The 15,141-nt window shown below is 39.8% G+C and overlaps 1 protein-coding gene across 3 annotated transcripts in view; it reads left to right on the top strand.

The window, feature by feature from the left end:
- Window positions 1–96: 96 nt before the first annotated feature.
- Window positions 97–15,141, top strand: part of UBR1 (ubiquitin protein ligase E3 component n-recognin 1) — a 71,372-nt gene continuing 56,327 nt past the window's right edge. For 2 of the 3 annotated variants that reach the window (XM_039329415.1, XM_039329333.1), the window contains exons 1-5: window positions 97–314; window positions 8,510–8,766; window positions 10,572–10,650; window positions 11,576–11,686; window positions 12,846–12,976. In XM_039329415.1, coding sequence (XP_039185349.1) covers window positions 234–314; window positions 8,510–8,766; window positions 10,572–10,650; window positions 11,576–11,686; window positions 12,846–12,976 — 659 coding nt within the window. In that variant the 5' untranslated portion in view covers window positions 97–233. Of the gene's footprint in view, window positions 315–337; window positions 507–8,509; window positions 8,767–10,571; window positions 10,651–11,575; window positions 11,687–12,845; window positions 12,977–15,141 lie in introns of those variants that run through there. The other variant, XM_039329502.1, reaches the window with a different exon arrangement.

Here is a 15,141-nt window from a genome sequence, read left to right as displayed (position 1 = left end):
CCGAGGTTTTCCGGTTAGCAAGCGACGCTCGGCTCAGCAAAGGCTCTCTTGAGCATGCGTCAGAAATCCGAGCATGCGCGATGTTGCAGAGGAGCCTCTTCGCTTGGGGTTTGGGCGTCGGGCATCGGGTCAGGTCTTCCCGAGCCCTAGTCGTCCACACGCCTTCCCCACGCAGCTGATTTCCGGTTGGCCTGTGGTAGGACTCAAGCCTGCCGAGCCCCGCTTCTCCAAAGATGGCGGATGAAGGCGACGGCGCGGGAAGGATGGCTGGAACGGGCGGCGCTGCCCCCGTGAAGCCCTCGGAACTGGCTGGGGTGAGATTCCGCTCCTGCCCCAGAGTTCATCCCTTACGTTTGGCCGACGGCCGCGGCGACGTGCCTTCCCAAAGGATCCAAGCAGCTGTGCTCGATAAAAGGACCCTAAACCAGAAATGCCCGGGCTCCGATGCTTTTATTAGTCCGGGTTGTTCACACAGCAGGGGCTGCTTATTATGTTTTGCTAGGAAGGTATTTTTTCCTTAATTCCCGCTTCTGTTGCCTGCGGTCTACCAAAAAGGATAATCTCTCGGTTTGTGTCAAATGGGACTGCACAGTTGCGCACTACACAGTGCCGTACATACATGCAGGGCAAAGCCCACTTAGTCGACAGGCAAAGAGTTAGGATTTTGAGGAGGGTATTTCTTTTGAACTACAGGAGTGTTAAAATTACCGGAGTTGGATTCAGACAGATCCACTTATGCACTATAAATAGTCTACCTCGATAAACATGCAACAAACATTTCCAGAAGTATTTTGGCATCTGGGCTATGTTCTCTTCATCCTTAGCTTTTTTTCTTTTCTATTTCATTTATTAGGTGTTAGTTTTTATCTCTTTACTTTAAAATGTAATAGTTATTTTTTAAAAAAGAAATCAATTTTAATTGCTTAATGGACAGTGCTTATTTATTAGCTCTGTCCACCAAGTAATATGTTTATACTGTATAATAAACCAGTATGGAATGGTTTGATACAGCTTGAAGATTATTATCCTAAAGTAGGGAAGAGGAGATTTGATGAAGCTAAAAGACAAAATTATTTTCTGCTGGAGTGGATTGTTGTTTTAGCCATAATGTTTAAACATCAGAATGTTAGTCTCAATGCATTCCTCTTGGTATTTATATATATGTATGGTAGTGTTCTTAATCGTAAATGACCCTTATGTGAGTTTCAGTGACATTATTAATCAAACTTTAGGGAAATATTTGTTAAAAATAATGTTTACCAATTTTATATTTCTTTTGTTTAGAGGAACTTGTGAAAATAGATTCATAAATAAAAATAAAGACTGGAATGGTAAAATAAATGACAGGTACAATATAATAAGCTTGCAGTAGTTTGAAAGTATTAACTGTAGTAAGTAAAAGCAAAAATGGAAACATCAGAGAAAATACTTAAAATGGATCAGTCTTTTGAGTAAATCAACAATTTTTAACAATGGGTGTTAAGTAAACAGGATTTCCAGGCTCAAAAATGGTTTCACTTTCTGTAATCAAAACAAATTGCATTTCAAAAAGTTTCTTTCACTGTGGAAAAATAGCTAAACTTCAGCTGCAGTGAAATAGTGAATGCTGAGTCATGGGTTTCCATTTTCAGCCCAAAGATACTAGTAGCCTAATGGTGCAGCCTAGAATTTTGAGGGGTTTTGTATAAATTATAGAGAACTTGAGAAGTAATTACTGTTTAGGTGATGTTTTGAAAGGAACTCTAGAATAACAAGGAATGATATTTGTCTGCTTGTTGGCCATTTAATAATTAACCATGTCAAAGCTGTGTAACTGGAAGAGGAAAAGTGAGTAGACAGATAATATGAGGAAACACACAAGAAAAGAGACAAGAACATTAATGTCTCTTGCATCTGCAATCCATATCTGAAGGGAATAGTAAATACACAATGTTTAAAAGCTTGAATTTTGTTTAAATGAGTTTTCTCACATTTTTTTTAAACCAACATGTGCAAGTTTCAGTATCTATGCTATATGTGATGAGAACCAGTTTGATGTAGTGGTTAAGGTGCTGGCCTAGAAATTAAGAGACTGAGATTTAATCCTGCTTTAGGCATGAAAGCTGGCTGGGTAACTTTGGGACTTTGGACTTCGAGTCATTCTCTCTCAGCCCAATCCACCTCAAAGATGTGAACAAAATCCTTGAATGACCAAAGTCACTGATTGGTAGAAGTCAATATCTATGGCCCATCTGCTGAAGATATGACAAATGGAAACTTTGGAATGTGAAAGGAGTAATAGTAAACAAGATGAACTAGTGAAATTAAAAAGAAAAAAGTTTGTCTGAAATTAAGAAAAAGGGGACGCATATAATACATGTGAATGGAGGTGGTCTGATCTTGAGAAATATGTGCAGGGAAGTGAAGTTTAATTATGGAAGAACGGGCTAAAATATATGTTGGAAATATAAACTGGTGTTAAGTAATTCTTAAAGTAGGAATCTATATTTGGTGATCGTTGTATGTCAGCCAGTGAATAATGATAATGGGTTTGCAGAAAAGTAAATATGATGTAGTGGGAAAAAATTCTTCTAGGTGATAAAGAATGGATGGGTAGGTAAAAGATGAGAGAGAAAGAGATGGCCATTGTATAAATAGAGGCCAAAGAATAAATAAGAATACTGACTAGTGAGTATCTGCTTAGAAGAGATCTGTTTGTTTTGAATATGTGGTTTAAATATCTATTTATTTATATGTATACATGGCATAGGAATGTATACATGGGTGCAAACTCAATTTCATTGAGGGCCGCATTAGCATTGCGGTTGCCCTCCGGGGGGGCAGGGTGGGTGCGGCCTATTGGGTGGGCATGGATGGAGTGTGTGTGGCCTAATGGGTAGGCATGGCCAGCTCTACATCAGGGGTATCAAATTCAATTTCATTGAGGGCCACATCAGCATTGCGGTTGCCCTTGTGTGTGTGTGTGTGTGTGTGGCCAGGGTAGGTGCAGCCTACTGGGTGGGCGTGGATAGAGTGTGTGTGGCCTACTGGGTGGGCGTAGCCAGCTCTACATCCACGTCAAGGGTGCCTATGGGGGCCTGGGCAGGAGTGGGACAGATCTAAGTGTCTCTGGCAGAAGGGGGTAGAACCAGGGCAAGTGCCAAGGCATGGTCCACTGGAGGAGCCTCACTGTTCATCTCAGGCCATGTGGGGGAGCTGGATGGTGGCACGGGCTGCCTGGAGCCCTGGGCAGCTGAGGTCAAATGCCCAGCCTGGCCCTCGAGCACCCGCGGCACCAAGCCCAGCCCCACTTACCTCCTCAAGGCTGCTGCTGCTGTGCTTGCTCTCCTTACCCAGGTTGCTCATGATGGGTATAAGGGCAAAGTCAGAGGGAGGCCCATTCTCTCTCCATGGGAGGAGGCCCGGCTTTGTATCCAAAGCTTCCTTAGCAATAGGATGGGAGATGCCCAGGATAGGCCAGGAGGAAGGGGTAAGGGGATAGTGAAAGGGCAGCAGGGCAGGACTAAGGCAGGACTTCCCTCAGACCCTCCCTCTCCTTTCCTTCCTTCCTAAGTACAGAGTGGTGGGAAAATATTGGAGATGAGGGAGGGAGAAAAATAGGCAAGAAACACAGCTGGGGAGGTGTCATCCTTCGTGAGGAATGAAGGAATGCACCATCGCCTGGAAGTGGCCAGCACATGGCCCTCACCTACTTCACCTATCTGGCTTGGTGGGGAGGGGATGCCATGAGCAGTGTGAGAGTCAATGTTACCTGTGCAATGCCGCCCAGCCCCCAGCCTGCCCGGTTTCAGCAGGCAGTGGGGCGCTCTCCTCACAGCGTCAAGAGATTGAGCCAGGCGGTACACCTTGCTGCTGCTGAAACTGGGCAGGTTGGGGGCTAGGCAGCATTGCACTTCTCATCAGATTCGCACCACCTGGCTCAGCTCTTGGCGCTGTGAGGAGAGTGTCCTGCTGCCTGTTGAAACCAGGCAAGGTGGGAGCTGGGCAGCCTCACGTTTCTTTTTGGATTTGTGCCTCCCGGCTCAGCCTCTCGGCGCTGTGAGGAGAGCACCCCGCTGCCTGCCAACCCCCCCCCCCAAGAGCCCATCAAGCTGGATATGTGAAGTAGGTGAGGGCCATTTTCTGGCCACTTCCAGGTGATGGTGCATTTCTTCATTCCTCACAAAGGGTGACACCTCCCCAGCATGCACCTAGGGGGTGGGGCCGATGCGGCAGGGGCTGGTTCCTCTCTGTTTCCAGAAGGCCTTGTGGAGCTAAGACTGAATGCGTTTCAGCATAGATGGCCACCACAAAATTGTACATTGGCTACCGGCCGGCCTGGGCCAGGGCCAAGGCAGTGGGGGCTGTTCCCTCACTGTTTCCAGGATGGCTTTGTGGGCCACATGAAACCACTTCGCGGGCCGCATTCGGCCCCAGGGCCTTGTGTTTGACATGTCTGACTTAGACGTATGTGCTGCTTCATAGTGCTGTAAAGCACTCTCTAAGCAGTTTGCAGAGTCAGCATATTGCCCCCAACAAGCTGGGTCGTCATTTTACCGACCTCGGAAGGATAGAGGGCTGAGTCAACCTTGAGCCGGTGAAGATTGAACTCCCATCAGTGAGCTGAATTAGCCTGCAATACTACATTCTAACCACTGCATCACCATGGCTCCTAAGCTGGAAAGCACGGGACTGCCTAGTCAGCCCAAATAGCGAGATGGGCAGTATGTAAATTTAATAAATAAAGTAAAGGTTGAGATAGAAATATGATGAGAGGATATGCATGTGAAACAGACCATTGTTTTGCAGAGCTAAAAGTGGCTTTTAGAAAAAAGTAAAAGAATTTAGAGTAAAAGTAGAATGATGGCAAAAAGTACTGGTGTAGAAGTATTAGAAGATAGATCCGAGGTCCCAAACCTCTGAGGTGCCTGTGGCCTTCCAGATCATTTTATGTGGCTTACATTTCCTTCACACAGGTAAAGCAACTGTTGAAAGGAGAATAGCAGTTTGCCAATCTCACCAGGCATTACAAAACCTTGCTTAGACTGACAAGAAACAGCTCCTCTCCCGGAGAGAAAAACAGATGGGCAGCTGTTACTGCTGGTCCTACTTTTCTCCTTTTGTTCCTCCCATCATCTTCACTGCTGCAGCCCCTTACTACAATTTTAGAGTAAGAAGAAATGGCTCAGTGCCTGTGGCCGTATGCTAAAGTGCTGTGAGAACTCAGGCTGTGCGGCCCATCCCTCAGCACGCTCCATTTAGATTTAGAGCTGTGAAAAACAATGATGATAATGAGAGCTCACCAGAACTGCAATGGCACCTTGAATGCAAAACTAGAAGTACGGTTATTCCTTGGCCTGTCCACTCAGGCCCAGAGACTGGTGTTTTACCAGTGAAAAACTCCATAATTTGTAAACAAAGCTGTGTTTTTAGTGAGTGAAATGTTTTCCTTTTCTGTCTATCAGTCACCCAGTTTTTAATTTTATATCTCTGGAGAAGTGTTTGAATTATCATTGAGCAAGGCAAGTTGGCAATTAATAAGCAACTCTTAGCTAAGCTCTTTTTTGGAGCTTTTTTAAAAGGAGCTATCAGGGAAATTACCCAAAAATTTCTATTGTGATGCATTTGATCAATGAAAACAAGGCCTTCCTAGTTCCTTGTTTGCCACTGTAAACAAATTTCTTATGTTCTATTAACTCATAACAGAATAACAGAGTTGGAAGGGACCTTGGAGGTCATCTAGTCCAACCCCCTGCTCATGCAGGAAACTCTATACCAGACATGTCAAACTCGTGACGTCATGTGACGTCGCACAATGTAGTGGAGCTTTTTCGCCATTGCCGGCAATGGGGTGGGCGTGGTTTCCCGATGACGCGTCCGGCCCGCAGGCCGGCAGTTTGACTCCCCTGCTCTAGACTATTTCAGACAAATGGTGATCCAGTATTGTCTTAAAAGCCTCCAGTGTTGGAGCATCCACAACTTCTGGAGGCAAGTCATTCCACTGATTAATTGTTCTAACTGTCAAAAAATTTCTTCTTAGTTCTAGGTTGGTTCTCTCCTTGATTAGTTTCCATCCATTGCTTCTTGTCCTGCCTGTCATGATATAAATATAATACAGTAATACTGTGGCCAGACTAATATTGCAAATTTCATAAATATTATATCATTTCTGAGTTCAGTGCATAGGACTATAACCCAATTGCTTATTCATGCTACCAAAACAATTTATTGGTAAGAATTCCATTTTTTTCTGCTACGTTAGCCAAGAAAATGTTTTGGATCTTGACAAGTGAAATAAGCGAGGGTGGTGGAGGTGGAGATCAGATTAATTTAGAGCTCAATTCTTCTGCTTAATGTTAAACTAATCAACTTAACTTGAAACCCTAAACCTCCATGTATTCTGTTAATTACAACTTGAAAATACCAGATGGCAATTGATATTTTTTTCTGTGTGACAGACTATATTTATTTCATCAAATGTGAGCCTTCTTTCTGTTAAAAGTTGAGCTAAATTTGCAGGAATAACAGCTTTTGCTAAGAAGGTGACTCACAACATATTAAAGACAAAATACTATTTTTCTTTGTAAATGCTGTAGTTATATTTTTGTCAAGTTTCAGATGATTATCTTCTAGGATTTTATGTTATTATTCCACAACGATCAAATTAAATGTCTGAAATGAAAAGCACTGTCAAATAAATGTCTAAATTGAAAAGGTAAAAAGTAACTCTGCTTCACAGTAAATATTGCTTTATTTAATAAATATGTATCTATTGGCATATTGTGATTATTTCCTTCATTTTTGACACACACTAAATATTTTTGTATCTCTATATGGAAAGTCTTAAGTATAGCTGGTGAACAAGTCATGTCTTCTTTTAGTCTTTTAACCAGAAAAAAATGTAGGAATTACTGAGTTATGCCAAACTGGTCAGTCGTAATTCAGTGTAAATTCAACATATTTTAGCAAAAAGAAGCAAAGATTGGAAATTCAATATTGTTCTTTATTGAGAATGAAATCAGTGTCAGGGGCATAGGAACATTTACTTTATGAAAATGATAGGAGACCTTTTTTTACAAGAAAGTGGAAAATTATAAAATCGGCGAGACCACTTTGATATGTGAGTTAGATTTAGAGGAGAAATTTGGTATGTTTCCCTGTTTTACTCTAATTAATACATTTAGTCTAAATTATATTAATTTGCCATCCATTTCAAAACATTAGGACGCTGTGCTGTCAGTCCTCGGCATGGTCCTGAGGGACTGCAGAGGACAACGAAAGGACTTTCAGTTTATTTCTCCTTTACACATTTTGTTGAAAAAGCTGCATTTAGATTTTGGTAAATTGTTTATTCAGCTATATTTTTTATTGTGAAGGAAGAATTCAAATATGATTCTAATAATCCAAATACAGACATTTGTGGATTATTGTTAAAGATACAAATTTGACAAACAAGATGTCAGAAGAAATATTTATAGTGTTTGAAATATTTCTTGCAAGCAGTAAGATGTTTCAGTTTAGCCTGCTTCTAAATAAAAAACTATTAATAAAATAAATTATCCTACAGTGTTCTAAAAATAATTATTTTAATGTAACTTTGCTTAAAATTTCCACATTCGGTGTAAATTGTTATATTTATTTTTTTAGTTGAATATCTATCACACTTGAGCAGCATACTTACAGTCAATGAATAAACACATTTTCCTACTATAAAATTATTATCTTTTTAGGAAGGAAATAAGAATGAAGTAAAAAGAAGAAAACCCCCGATCCAGGCATTAGTGTTTGAAGTGATTTAGAATGGTGTTACTATACTTACTATTTTTGGTATAAAGTCTACAGAGTATTGTAGATATCCTTCAAGATCTTCAGAGTATACTACTATGTATGATTTATTTTTTACAGCTTTTGTGATATAGTTGCCTTTATTTCCATTATTGTCATAGTAACTATTCTTTTGGACTTTGTTCAAAAATTCATAACTCCAAAACATATTTTTTTTTCCCGTTTACACATATTATATATCAGTGATGGCAAACCTTTTAGAGACCGAGTGCCCAAAAACTGGCCCTGCCCCACTCTACCCCCTACCCTGCCCCCACTCCACCCCCCATCCCCCATCCTACCTGCCCACAGGGCCACTCACCGCTTCCAGGGCCCACCGCAGATCGCCCAGGCAGCCCAGCAGTGCTATGGCAGTCATGCCCTTTGCTCGCGCCCTGCAGCATCAACTGTGCACGATGGGGTGTGAGCGCAGAGTCTTGTCTACGCTGCCTGGCTGCTATGTCCTTGGCTGCGCTGCTCCGCGTGGGCCATGCTCAGGGGCGATTCTCCTTCAGGGGGCTGCTGGAGAGGAGGGGGTCAAGGGGGGAGGCGAGACTGGGGCAATGGCACATGTGCCCACAGAGAGGGCTCTGAGTGCCGCCTCTGGCACCTGTGCCATAAGTTCGCCACCACTGCTATATATCATAATTTTTGATATGTGAAATACTGATGCTGAGGGAGTAACATTATATTCTGTTTTTTGCAGTGGTGGGATGAGAAGCTTGATTTTCATGCTGCCTTTCTTCAACATTTGGCAAAAGTGGTTCCAGGAATATATTGTGATGAAATGGACCCTCTATCACAGAAAGAGGAGGAAATGGCCCAAAAAATGATCCTTTACCCTTTGGAGTGGCATTTATTTGGAGAAGATCCAGATACCTGTCTAGAAAAGCTAAGACAGATTGGTACCTCGCAGCTGTGTGGAAAAGTATTTAAAGGTGGAGAGACAACATATTCCTGCAGGTTTATAGCAATACTCCTATCTTTTAATGTTTCTTTGAAGGATGTGATATAATATATAATTGTCGCTACAACTTTGGCGTTATGCATCTTTCTAAAATGCATTTATTTTTGGGGTGGGTGGGTAGTGAGGTGCTAGGTAAGAAAGTAAATTTTGTTACCAGTCCAAAACAAACATCATGTTCTGGAAGTTCTATTGAGTCATTTTGAATTGGTTGCAGTTGCAGTTCATCAGAAGAAAACATGGATCATTTTGGTTGTTTGGAATTTTGTTTGAAACAAAATAGACCCAGAGTGATTTTAGGAGATGAGTAGAACAAGGCCAATTCACGGCTCCCCTTCTCTCCCCTCTTTGACATGGGCCTGTACATCAGCCTGAGAACTCCACAATATTGTCTGTGCTTTCCCTTCTTTTCCTCCCTTCCACATCCACCTTTGATATCCCATCATATCCTACTGGCCAGTGTGCTCTTTGATATTCCCAGCACTTTCCCTTTTTCCCTTCAGCCACTAATATTCTTCTGCCACATACCTTATCAGTTTATCCATATCCTTATTTTCTTGGAGCCATCCCTTTCCTCCTTCTCAAGCCACTGCTGCTGTTTTTCCCAGTGTCTATAGATACATCACTAAGGACCCCAATCAACCTTAGGTTCTCATCTTACTCTCATCTTACTCTCATCTTCAGTGTATTATGCAATACATAAATGGACTTAGGGAAAAAGAATCTGGCAGGGTACAGTATTGGGGTACAGTGTTAGAACAGAAACAAAGAATTTAGGAGTACTTATAGTACATGACTGCAGAACTAGTAAACAGTGGGGCTGGTAGCTGTGAAGGCAAACAAAATTCTGCGATGCATCACTTGAGGAATCACCAGCAGGAAAAAGGAGGTTCTAATCCTGCTATATAGGACTTTAGTCAGACCTCATTTGGAATACTGTGTCAAGTTCTGGAGACCTCACTTAAAAAAAGTTATTGATAAATTGGAGTGAGTCAGAGATGGGCATCCCAAAGATGCGTTTTTTCAGGAGGCAAATGGACTTTCTTGTGTGTTTTTTTTTTAAGATGTTTCACTTCTCTCCAGGAAGCTTCTTCAGCTCTGACTAGATCAGCGTTTCTCAACGTTTGTGTGACGGCGCCCCCATGCGCGGCACTCATGCACGGCGCCGTCCCCATGCGCGGCGCGCATGCACGGCGCCGCCCCCTGAGGAGGGAAAATGGCGGATCGCATTGTTTGGCGACCCCCGTAAAATGGTCGATCGACCCCAAATGGGGTCGCGACCCATAGATTGAGAACCGCTGGACTAGATGGTGGGAAGTGGAAGGATTTATATTGCTTGCAGACAGATAGTCATTTTCATTCCTTTAGAGAGTTGTTGAAACCATTTGGAGGTTTACCTGTGTCCTCAGGGTCACCTGAGTGGTGCAAATGTGTGTGGAGCCTTCTTCGCTACACTGAAGGGACAAAGGGCAGTTTTCTATGTTTCTATTTCTATGTTTCTTATACTCTTGTACTCAGAAAACAATCCATTTTAGTTCACACGTAGGAAAAAACAATCTTGTTCTATGGATTAAAACATCTGAAATATGCATGATTCAATTCAGGCACTGATCACCCAGAACCTATTTTATGCTCAACATAGTTGTGCACAAATCATTTTGCCCATCACTAATAATAAGCTATTCTGGCTTATGTGTGAATGCTTGCACTCTATTCAATTAACATTTCCAGAATCTGGATATTTGGTAAGTTTTTGAGAAATAAGTGTTTATTGTACAGCACTACTTTCTTATTTTTGTTGCAGGGATTGTGCAATTGATCCAACTTGTGTACTTTGCATGGATTGCTTTCAGAACAGTATTCATGTAAATCATCGTTACAAGGTAAGGAAATGTGTGCTTTGGTGTGATATTTATTAATGTAGTGTGCTATTAACATAAATGAGCATTTATGAGAATTTGAATGTTTCTTTAAAGTATTGAAGGTAAATAACAGTACATGAAAATCAGTTTATGATAAGTGATAGAATACTTAATGGCCACATCAATTCAGATAGCCAAGCATTACTAGGCAGAATAGAACAGCTGACTATTTAATTTTAAAAACTTATTTTCAAGTTCTTTAGATGAAAAAACAAGAGGATTAATTTATAATTGTCAGCTGCATAAATAATAGATAATCTCAGAAAGAAATTTCAAATTTCTGTACAGAATATCCAGGATCCCCATTTAGGGGCAATAAAAACTAGTTAATTTAAAAGATCAGATAACAGAGAAGTGAGCCTACTGTTGCTTAACAGTCAGAGAACAAAACTTAGAAAAGACCCTCTCTAATGAATCTGGCAGTTAACAGTTGTGGTAAAAAAAAAAGTGTACTTTTCAGACTTGCAAAATTCTGTTAATGTAACCTTACAATAAAGTAGAATTGGCTCATTTGATTGTGTTCCTTGTCTAGTTTACTTTTAATTGGTTGACATCAATCTTGCAAGTCTGAAAGTACAAATCTCCAGCTGTCACTTTTAACAGCCTGATTCATTACAGTGGGCCTTTCCTAAGCTTCTCTGACTATTGAGCAACTGCAGGCTTCTGCCCTCTTATTTGTTTCCTAGGCAGTATCTCGTGCCCTCATTCCGCTAAGTCATTTTCACATACCTTTACAAGAAGAGAACACAGACAAATTTGGCTATAGTTGTTATTCATGTAATGTAGTATTGCTATGATATGTGCTGTACCATGGTTCAGCATTATTTCCAGAATGAATTAATAGTTCTGAACAACCAGTTGTGTCCTCTGTTCTTAATTTTTTTAGATGCATACTTCCACGGGAGGAGGATTTTGCGATTGTGGTGATACAGAAGCATGGAAGACTGGACCAGTGTGTACAAAACATGAGTCTGAAGGAGGAGATAATACTGAAGAGGTATTTCTTCGTAGTAAATTGAAAAATAAATATTTGTATAAAAATAATTCCTAATTATGTACTATTGTTTGGGCATGCTCACAAAATGTTTGGAACATCTTTGTGTGATAACCTTCGATGTTTGTGTTCCATTCTAATATGTAAATTTTCACAGACTTCTTCTGAGTTTATAATTTTATAAAAGTGGACCCTCAGGAACGGTTTATCAAAACTTCAAGTTTTTTGTTCTTCCCTTGATTGAAAATAATCACGTTGAACTTTGACCAGCTAATGATATATTGAAAGAATACCATGATTCCAATGCACCCATGATATCCTAAGTAGGTGGTCCTCTTCTGAATAATAAAACTACCATCCCAGACTAGCTTAATCAGAGAGGCTGGTAGGTTATTCTTATAAATGAGATTGTTCTCATTTAATATCCACTTATTCAGTGATTGTTCGAAGTTACCATAATGTTGAGCATGGGATATTCCTGACAGGTCCTCATAGTTGTAACTGTCAACTATGCCGACTCATGATTATGACATCACAGCATTCCATGATCATGTGACCGCCATTTGAAACCTTCACTGCTGACTTCCAAAAAACAGCCAGTGGAAAGTCATTGGAAGGTCACAAATGTGACTATGGGATGCTTTGACTATATGGGAGTATCCTAACAGTGGTAACCAGGACTGCCAGAATGGCCGTCATAGGTTGCAGAGTCATGTGACATTACATCTTACAATCACATCACAGGTTGTAGTTGCTATCAGTTGGAATTGTTTGAGGTTTTTTGGATCCAGTTTGGTGTAGTGGTTAAGGCATCAGGTTAGAAACCAAGAGATTGTGAATTCTAATCCTGCCTTAGTCACATAGCCAGCTGGGTGACTTTGGGCTAGTTGCTTTCTCCCAGCCCTAGAAAAGAAGCAATGGCAAATCTCTTCTGAAAAACTTGGCTAGGAAAACTGCAGAACTAATTCTGGGAGTCACCAGATGTCAGATGGTACAAGCCCCCTCCCACAAACCAACAGAGAGAATGAAAGAGGTATTTCTTACTGAACAATAGCTACTAAAAGATACTTCTTTCAATAGTAGTGAAAGTCTGCAACACTGCTCATGCTTGCTTATTATCTGTACTGTGGATCTAACATGGGTATATTTAATTTTTTTGTAGAATTTGGAATGCCAGTTGAATGAAGAGGTAATAGCACAAGCAAGGAAAATCTTCCCTTCAGTTATAAAATATATTGTTGATATGACTGTTTGGGAAGAGGAGAAAGAGCTGCCTTCAGAGCTTATTACTAAGTAAGTAATTTGTTAGAGTTGACTTCTAAGTGTCTTACCTGTCTCCATTCCAAGATTGTTAGTAATAAAGTAACAAACAATGCATCATTTAATCAGGATTAGGCAAGAACTTTGAATAACTTAGCAAGGAAAAACAAATCATGAGTAGGAGTGGAGAATTATATAGATAGAATCACACAGATAATTTAAGTATCTTGAAATTCTCACCCTGCAAGTGAAATTATTTCCTGTCTTCATACTCTGTAACAAATTAGCTCAGCAGACAATGGTTTTTTTTCTTGCAATTGTCAAGGCAAGGTACTTAAAAGTCTTTCTATACTTAAGGCCTCATACTGGTATAGAGATTGCTTAACTTTGAAAGATAGTCCTAGTTATTACAAAGAAAATCTGGGATTTCTGTCCTTCAATTCTCCCCCCCCCCCGAATTAGCCATCCTTCTGATTGTATTTTGCACAAGTTTTGATTTTTTAAGATTTATAATTACAATGATCATATTTTTGGTATTTCACTTCTATCAGAGGAAGAAGTTTTAAAACAATAGTAAAAGAGAAAGATTACATTTAACTCAGCTCAACTAGAGGAAGAGGTTTCTTTTCGCAATAGGGCAGTTATATTCATGAATTTCAATCCTTATTTATTAACACGCAATCCAACTCATTCCATCAGAGCAGTCACTATAATCACATCACCATCATGAAACAAATTTATAAAACAGTTGGGTGTCCATACGATACATGCTAAAATTGTTTAAATCAATATGCAATATTTTTTTACTTAATTTTTATTAGGAATTTTGATTACAGTAGTAAAAACTAATACAAATTAAATTGGAAAAAAAGAAAAAAGTGAAGGAAAAAGGAAGAAAAAAACATATAATAAAGAATATACCGTATATGCCGGCGTATTAGGCGACCCGGCGTATAAGACGACCCCCGTCTTTATAGCCGGGCCGCATTCCTAGAAGGTCGTCTTATACGCCGGAAACTACCAGTATTTCCGACGTATAAGACGACTCGGCGTATAAGACGACCCCCGTCTTTGGCGCCGATTTCAGCGCTCGCGGAAGTCGTCTTATACGCCGGCATTTACAGTAATAAAGAAAAAGAAAAATATATCAAGAAGTGATTTCCAGTATTCCTCACAATAAGTATAAACAAATTTGGTAACCGTTCATCCCCTTTAAAATTACAAATATCTCTTTATCTCATATACCATCCAATATTTATGTGCAAATCCATAAAACATCAACTTTTCAAGTCTATGCCAGCAAAAAGTCCATAAAGAGTTGTCAGAACTTTGCAAAAAAACCCGTTATTTTAACTTGAACAAATAAACTAACTTGATATGCCCTGCTTTTACTTTTAACAATCTTAATCTTTAATTCATTCAAATATTGTTTGAATTGATTTGATTTTTCTTCTTCTTTATCCCATCGCATAGATTTCGTTAAGGCTTTAACAAGCCTCTTTGGTAGAGTCAATTGAAAATATTTTCTAGTTCATCCTTTTGCTTTATCATTATATTTCTCTTTTTAAAACTTCAGAGAGGTTCTTTTATTATTCAACAAAGTATATTTTTCCAAATCATTCTCTTGGCTTGTCATTTATAATTCCACCTTGTCTTGTTAGATATTTTTTTTCCATATGTATCATTCCATTAACATCTTTTAGATGCAGTCTATCCATAGAAGCAGACATTATTGATAGTGTTGATATTGCAGTCAGTAATTTCTGACTCCATCCTTCAAAGGCCTCCTTTAATATTTTGTGTCATTTTGTAAGTCCTAGTATTAACTGATGTCAAGAACTGGCTTTGTATTTTATTCTGCTTAGAATCTTTAGTCCTTTCTTGTGTCCAATTTCCAAAACCAAAGTAACTTATCTTAGTTAAGATTTGCAGTAACCAGGATAGCCAAAATAAATCTGTTTTTCACAAGAAACTATTTTTTATAGATAATTCCAAAATCTTACAATAAAAGACAATATTCCCAATTTGTCTGGATCCTTATTATTTGTAACTTTCTTAGATCTTAGTTAGCTTTTTGCTGTTTATTTCAATTTCTTGAAGTTCTAAAGTTTGTCATTAATTTTTATTTTGTTCAGAGTTGAAGTTGAAGATAAAACTCACCCAATGTCTTCATTATAGGCAATTTCCAAAAGTGACTA

This window comes from Crotalus tigris, unplaced genomic scaffold, assembly GCF_016545835.1.
Source record: "Crotalus tigris isolate CLP2741 ecotype Arizona unplaced genomic scaffold, ASM1654583v1 scf7180000017545.3456711, whole genome shotgun sequence".
NCBI classification, from domain to species: domain Eukaryota; kingdom Metazoa; phylum Chordata; class Lepidosauria; order Squamata; family Viperidae; genus Crotalus; species Crotalus tigris.
This window is presented reverse-complemented; position numbering and strand designations above follow the sequence as displayed.